Source organism: Peromyscus californicus, unplaced genomic scaffold, assembly GCF_007827085.1.
Source record: "Peromyscus californicus insignis strain IS unplaced genomic scaffold, ASM782708v3 Scaffold_4__1_contigs__length_199733344, whole genome shotgun sequence".
NCBI classification, from domain to species: Eukaryota; Metazoa; Chordata; class Mammalia; order Rodentia; family Cricetidae; genus Peromyscus; species Peromyscus californicus.
In genome coordinates this window covers 166,277,028-166,284,631 of record NW_026294562.1, presented here as the reverse complement: position 1 = coordinate 166,284,631, position 7,604 = coordinate 166,277,028, and the positions used below count along the sequence as shown (strand labels likewise).

General features: G+C 49.9%; 1 protein-coding gene across 1 annotated transcript; it reads right to left on the bottom strand.

Moving 5' to 3' along the window:
* Positions 1-4,472: 4,472 nt before the first annotated feature.
* On the bottom strand, positions 4,473-5,041 carry LOC128094904 (DNA-directed RNA polymerases I, II, and III subunit RPABC4-like). Its single transcript, XM_052713504.1, has one exon. It carries the CDS (start codon positions 4,915-4,917, stop codon positions 4,741-4,743), a length of 177 nt encoding a protein of 58 aa, XP_052569464.1. The 5' UTR covers positions 4,918-5,041; the 3' UTR covers positions 4,473-4,740.
* Between the last annotated feature and the right edge of the window lie 2,563 nt (positions 5,042-7,604).

The following is a 7,604-nucleotide window of genomic DNA, read 5'->3' as shown; positions in this document are numbered from 1 at the left end:
AGAGGGGGAAGGGACAGGGGAGAGGGGGCAGGGGTATTTGTCCGGGAGGGGACAAAGGACTGCCTCTGGATGGAGAGGAGACGGATGAGTCACATAGGAAAATGGCGGTTTATTAAAGGGACAAGAGGAAACCCCATGTTAGGATGAGGTTTTCATTTTATTTGGTTGGTTTTGTTTTGTTTTTGGGTTTTCAAGACGGGGTTTCTCTGTGTAGTCCTGGCTATCCTGGAACTCTCTCTCTGTAGACCAGGCTGGCCTCGAACTCAGAGGCATTTTTTTAATCGGGCATGTTAATTAGGGCAGCCAAAGGGGACTTTTGATGGCTGGGCTCCAATACCTTGATAGCTGGACCTTGGTAGTCAGCCTCCGGAGGAGGAAGTGGCCAAATAAGGGAACAGACCTTGGTGGCTAGCTTGAGGAATGTGCTCTGTTTAGCAAGGCAGAGGGGATGGGGAGAAGGGCAAGGCCTGCCAGAGCTGCATGCTCCAGTGGGCTGGTGTCCCTTCACTGTGTTTCCTGTGATCTATGGAAGCAGCCTGGACAAAACTCCACCGGTGGCCCAGCGAGATGGCTCAGTCAATGAAAAGGGCATGTACAACGGGCAAGCCTTGAGGGCTTGAGTACAAGCCCTTTCGTTCGCCGCTCTGACTAGGGTCTTAGGTGACACCGAGGTTACAAACGCCCACAGTCGAGCTACTGATGAGGTCTGTGTGTGTTTGTGCTTGACCTTAAGCTGCCTAGGGGACGGTGGCGTAGCTCAGTTGGTAGAGCGCTTGCCTAGCACGCACCAAGCCCTGGGTTCGATCCCCGGTACAGAAGACCCAAGCATGGTGGTGGCACTCACCTGCCATCTACACCAGGGGAAAGTGGAAACAAGAGAATCAGAAGTTCAAGGTGATGACCTCAGCTACATAATAAGTTTGAGGCCAGCCTGAATGTCTTGGTTAGTTGTTGTTTTTTTCGTTTTTGTTTTTTCCCAACTTGACACAAGCCAGGGTCATCTGGGAAGAGGGGACTTCAATTAAGAAAATGCCTCCATTGGATTGGCCTGTCGGCAAGACTCTGTGATCATTTTCTTAATTAATGATTGATGTGGGAATACCCAGCCCACTGTGGGCGGTGTTACCACTAGGAAGATGGTCCTGGGCTGTGTAAGAAAGCAGGCTGCTCATTAAGGGAATGGCTCAGTTACCTTTAGCCTACTGGCTATGGGTGGGTTAGGACATCTGTTGGTCTTTTCTGTGTCAAACACACTGATTGCAAGCCCAGCGCCACTTTGAGATCTTTGGCAACAATTAACTCTGCAGCTCACACACGATCGAGCCTGTATGATAATGAGTATTCAGAGACGGGTAATGCCTGGGGGGCGCTCACCAACCTAAGACAGAGCGCCTGTGTGGCCTGGGCAGGCATCTCCATGACGGATAAGGTGACCTGCTGACATCCCATGCAACCTAAGTCAGAAGCTCATTTTTTAGTAAAGGGGGGGAACCTGTAGGGTCCTGACCCCCGTTTGGGGTAACTGCTGCCTTGCTTGCTGACCTTGACCTTGATATCCTCCCTATGCTAATTCCCTGCCGAGTTTCACCCTCCTGAATGCTTAAGGGAAGTTCCTTGTCTGTGTATCCTGCATATTGGGCGTTAACAGTTTAGATGCAAGATTGTAAAACATCAGTAGCGAATGCACAAGCCGGAGAGAGCAAGCCAGTAAGCAGTGTTCCTCCACAGTCTCTGCTTCAGTTCCTGCCACTCGGTTCCTGCCCTGACTTCTCCTCATGATGTGTTACAACTATAATCTGAAATAAACTGTCTTAGTGTTTCCTATTGCCTCAATGAAACATTGTTCGTTATTGCGCTATGTAAATAACCCAATATCCAACGCCTGGGACCCACTCACAATCTTCTGGGCTCCTCCATGGGGCCTGGGTCACTTCTCTGGCTCTGCCCTCTGCAGCACACACAGCTTGTCTGTCGTCTAGGTTCCAGCTGGCTCCACCACTCCACTGCTGCTACTGTTCTTGGTGGTCATCCCATGGTACTGGCATCCCCAAAATGCTGGGGTCATCTATGGCAACCTGGCTGCACTTTCACCAATAGCCTCTCATAGGCTGTCTTCATGGTGCCAAGCTTCAACTTCTCTGCACTGACACCTTCTTTCCTGGGCCTTCAACTGCCACTGAGGCTGCACCTTCACCAATGTCCTCTGGCCTCTCCCAGTGCCAAGCCTCAGCTGCTCTCCATGACCCCTTCAGGCCCTCAAAACCAGTACCACCTGGGTGATGCTTACACTACCAAGTTCAGCTGCCAACATGAAGTACAACCTTGGCCACCTCTGGAACACATGTTCTCCCAGGAAGCACTGCTGCTCTCTCTCTCTGTCTCTCTCTCTGTCTCTGTCTCTCTCTCTGTCTCTCTCTCTCTCTCTCTCTCTCTCTCTCTCTGTCTCTCTCTCTCTCTCTCTCTGTCTGTCTCTCTCTGTCTTTCTGTGTCTCTCTGTCTCTGTCTGTCTCTCTGTCTCTCTCTGTCTCTCTGTCTCTCTCTCTCTCTCTCTCTCTCTCTCTCTCTCTCTCTCTCTCTCTCTCTTGGTTTTGGTTTTTTGAGACAGGGTTTCTCTGTGTAGCCTTGGCTGTCCTGGAACTCACTCTGTAGACCAGGCTGGTCTCAAACTCACTGAGATCCGCCCACCTCTGCCTCCTGAGTGCTGGGATTAAAGGCGTGCTCCCCCACCGCCAGGCACCTTTGACGTTCTTGTCTTCCAAGCTCTTATAGAACAGGTCACTGAGGTCTCAACACTCAATGGCTTTTCTTTCACAGAGTTCCAAGTCCTTCCACAATCCCCCCCAAAACAACATGTGTCAGGGCAGTCACAGCAATACCCTGCTCCCTAGTACCACCTTGGCTTAGTTAGGGTTTCTGTTGCTGTGATAAAACACCACGACCAAAGTAACTCAGGGAGGAAAGGGTTTATTTGGCTTACACTTCCACATCACTGTTCCTCACTGAAGGAGTCAGGACAGGAACTCAAACAGGGCAGGAACCTGGAGGCAGGAGCTGATGCAGAGGCCATGGAGGGATGCTGCTTACTGTCTTGCTCCTCATGGCTTGCTCAGCCCGCTTTCTTATAGAATCCAGGACCAGCAGCCCAGGGATGGCACCACCCACAGTGGGCTGGGCTCTCCCCCATCAATCATTAATTAAGAAATGTCCTATGGCCAAGTATTTTTTTTTAATGTACATTGGTGTGAGAGTGTCAGATCCCCTAGAACTGGAGTTACAGACAGTTGTGGGCTGCCATGTGGGTGCTGGGAATTGAACCCAGGACCTCCAGAAAAGCAGCAAGTGCTCTTAACCGCTGAGCCATCTCTCCAGCCCCCTACCACCAGGTCTTATGGAGGCATCTTCTCAGTTGAGGTTCCCTCCTTTCAGACGACTCTAGCTTGTGTCAAGTTGATGTAAAACCATCCAACAGCCCCTCCCCAGGTTACTTTTGGTTATGGTGTTTATGACAATACAGAGAACAAACGGAGGCATTGGGCTACCTCTTTTTTTTTTTTTTTTTTTAAGATTTATTTATTTAGTATACAATGTTCTGCCTGCATGTATGTCTGTCTGCAGGCCAGATGAGGGCACCAGATCTCATTACAGATGGTTGTGAGCCACCATGTGGTTGCTGGGAATTGAACTCAGGACCTCTGGAAGAGCAGCCAGTGCCCCTTAACCTCTGAGCCATCTCTCCAGCCCCTCTTTCTTTTTTCTTTTCTTTTTTTTTTTTAAGACAGGGTTTCTCTCTGTAGTTTTGATGCCTGTCCTGGATCTCACTCTGTAGCCCAGGCTGGCCTCGAACTCACAGAGATCCACCTGGCTCTGCCTCCGGAGTGCTGGGATTAAAGGCGTGCGCCACCACAGCCCACCTGGGCTACCTCTTGAGGCTGGCACGTCACCTTCCTGGGGCCACAGAGCCAAAGTGCCTTTAGATACATTAGTTAGGGTCTCCATTGCTGTGGTGAAACACTGTGGCCAAAAGTAACTTGGGGAGGAAAGGGTTTATTCTGCTTACACTTGCACGTCACTGTTCATCATTGGAGGAAGTCAGGACAGGAACCCAAACGGCACGCTCGAGGCACCTGATGTTCTGGGGGTGTTCAGAGCTGAGAGATGGTGTCGGATGGCCTGTGGGAGGCAGAAGGCCCTGGGTTGTACACCCAGGTCCCTGCCCTGGGTGGGGGGATTACAACAGCCCCTCCATTTCCATTGATTACTTAATTTGGTTATTTTATATGAATTAGGCTTTAGGAAAGGAGGAAGAGGAGGATGGGGAGGGAGAGGCACAGAGTGGACCCACCCTCTCGGCAAGATGCGTATTAATGCAACAGCATGGTGGAGGTCTTAAGATTCAGACACCCCCCCCCCCCAGACAAAGCAAGGGGCCTTCTTTTTATGTACTTACCTTTTGACAGTTTTTCTTCTTCTTTTTTTAGACTGGCTTGTTTATGCATGTGGTCGGAGTGTGGAGGGGGTGCGTGTGCACCAACGCAGGACAGGACGGAAAGTCAGGGGTCAGTTTTCTTTTTTTTTTTTTAAACCAAAAATTCCTTTATACAAAGTATCAAAATACAATCACATTTCTAAAATGAAACCAGAGGTTTACAGTTGTAGTCCTCAGTAAGCTAAGTCAGAAGCTGTACGAGAAACATCAATGGGGCAAATGTATGAATGAAGACACTCCTGAATTCCCACTTTTCATCCAGCATCAAAGACCACCAATCTTTTAGTCCTCTTCTTGTACGTTATTCTGTATCCACATTCTCTGCATCTGATTGGATCCCTGGACTTTATTTCATTTTCGGTGGGACACTCTCCACAAATAGATATCATCGGCTGCTGCTTCGGGGGCTGAACGTCTTCCTGAGTGTCCATTGCTAGTGCCTCGGCAGCTCAAAGAAGCTTCTCTGTGCATACAAACCCTCTTTCCCAGGAGTCAGTTTCCTTGACGCCTGTGGGTTCGGGGGTCCAGCTCAGGTCATCAGATATGACAGCAAATGCTCGGAACCACTGACCCACCTCTGGCTATTCTTTTTTTTTTTTTTTTTCATTTTCTTTCTTTCTTCCTTTTTTTTCAATGTACATTGGTGTTTTGCCAAGGTGTCAGGTCCCCTAGAATTGGAGTTACAGACAGTTGTGAGCTGCCATGTGGGAATTGAACCTCGGTCCTCTGGAAAAGAAGCCAGTGCTTTTAACCACTGAGCTATCTCATCTCTCCTGCCCTGAATTTTCTTTCTTTCTTTCTTTCTTTTTTTTTCTGTTGTTTTGTTTCATTTGGTTTTGAAACAGGGTTTCTCTGTGTAGCCCTGGCTATCCTGGAACTCACTCTATAGAGCATGCTGGCCTTGAACTTAGGAAATCTGCCTGCCTCTGCCTCTGCCTCCAGAGTGCTGGGATAATGGCTCTTGCCACCACCGCCTGGCTTGGAAAAACACTTTTTTTTTTAAGATTTTATTTATTTATTACGAATATAGTGTTCTGTCTACATGGTTGCCTATACACCAGAAGAGGGTATTAGATCTCATTATAGACGGCTGTGAGCCAACATGTGGTTACTGGGAATTGAACTCAGGACCTCTGGAAGACCAGTCAATGCTCCCAACCTCTGAGCCATCTCTCCAGCCCCTGGCAAAACACTCTTAAACACAAAATCAAATTAGCACAGATGTGGTGGTGCACACCTTTGATCCCAGCACTCTGGGGCAGGGGCAGGCAGATCTCTGTGAGTTTGAGGCCAGCCTGGTCTACAGAGTGAGCTCTAGGACAGCCAGGGCTACATAAAGTAAGAGAGTAGGGCTTGATTAACGTGTGACTGTTAAAGCTGAGCACGGGGGCCAGCAAGATGGCTCAGTGAGTAAAGGCACATGCCACCAAGCCTGACTCCCTGAGTTCAGTCCCTGGGGCCGATACGGTTGCAGGAGAGACCAGCCCTCACAGCTTGTCCCCTGACCTCCACATGCCGCCATAGCATGCATGAATAAATAGATCAATGTAATAAGAAAATATTTGTAAAGTGGTGGGGGCTAGAGAGGTGGTTTAGTGTTTCAGAGCAAGTTCCCAGGACCCGCGCTGGGAGATTCGTAACCCTCTGTAACTTTAGGTCCCAAGGATCTAACACCCTCTTCTGGACTCCTCCAGCTACACACACACACACACACACACACACACACACACACACAATTGAACTCACTATGTCGACTCAGACCTGTCTCCTGGGTCGGGGTTAAGGGCGTGCAGCACCAGCACCAAACTTGGCAGTCTTTTTATTCATGTTTTTTTAAGTAATACGTGGCGGCGGTGCATGCCTGTAATCTCAGCACTTGGGAGAAGGAGTCACGAGGATCAAGAGCTCCAGGCCAGCCTGGGTTACATGAGACCCTGTCGCAAATAAATAAATAAGCAAACAAACAAATAAATAAAACTAAATTAAGATGTGACCGTAAGACTCGTCTGTAGTGGGGTGCTTCTGAGCTCAGGCAGGGAGCCCGGGTCTGTTCATGTCATCCCTCTGTTTAAGGACTAGTTACCTGGGAGGACTGTTTATTTCCAGGGTGCTCAACCGCTGAGCTGAACCCCCAGCACTGAGTTCATTCTTTCTTCTTTGTCTTCTGTTTACATTTTGTGACTGTGCATATGTGTGTGTTGGGGGGGGGGGCGTGCACAGACGCCAGGACCCACCTGTAGAGGTCAGAGGGCAACCTCATATGATGCGCCTTCCCTTCCTACCTTGTTTGAGACGGTCCCTTGCTGTATAACCAGGCTAGGCCTCCAGCTCCCAGGAATCTGTTGCTGTGCCCTTCGGAGTGCTGGGATTGTAGAAACAGACCACCACCTTTGACTTTATGCGAATTCTGGGGATCTGAACTCAGGTCCTCACGGTTCTGTGGCAAGCTTTACCCACTGAGCCATTCTCCCAGCCCAGCTGCTCTTTATTTTATTTTATTATGTTTGAGACAGGGTCTCACTCTGAATCCCAAACTGGGTCGGACTGGAACTCATTTCGTAGCCCAGGCTTGCTTCCAATTTGTGCAATCCTCCTGCCTCATTGTCCCAAACGCTGAGATTAACGAGTGAGTGCCACCACACCTCACTGACCCTGTTCTCATTTATGAAGTTAGGCTCCCACAGGTCGGGGTTCTAGTCCCAATGGGGAGCCACAGAGGCAAGACCTGGGGCGGGGGTGGGGGGTGGGGGGAGCGGTGGTTGCGGGACTGGACTGTTGAGTTCCCTTAACAACTAAAACCTGGGTGGAGGAAGGGTTCAGGTGCCCACCAAGTCCTGCCCTGAATGGAGGAGACTGGCATCCTGGAATTTTCTCCTGGGAAGGGAGATCGTCAAAGGCCTAGATGTAGGTCTCTCGAGAGGACACGGACGTCTGAGTGTCCATTCCTACTGAACCAGATTGCCCCCAGGGTCCCCAGGGGCTGCCGAGGGGCTCCATCCTTTGAGGATGGCGATCGTGGTGGAATTCCAGGGTGGAGAGGCTTGACACTCGACCTGCCTGATGTGGTCGTAGGGTGAGACAACTCAGACTCCGCGGGCTGCGGACTCCAAGATATCCA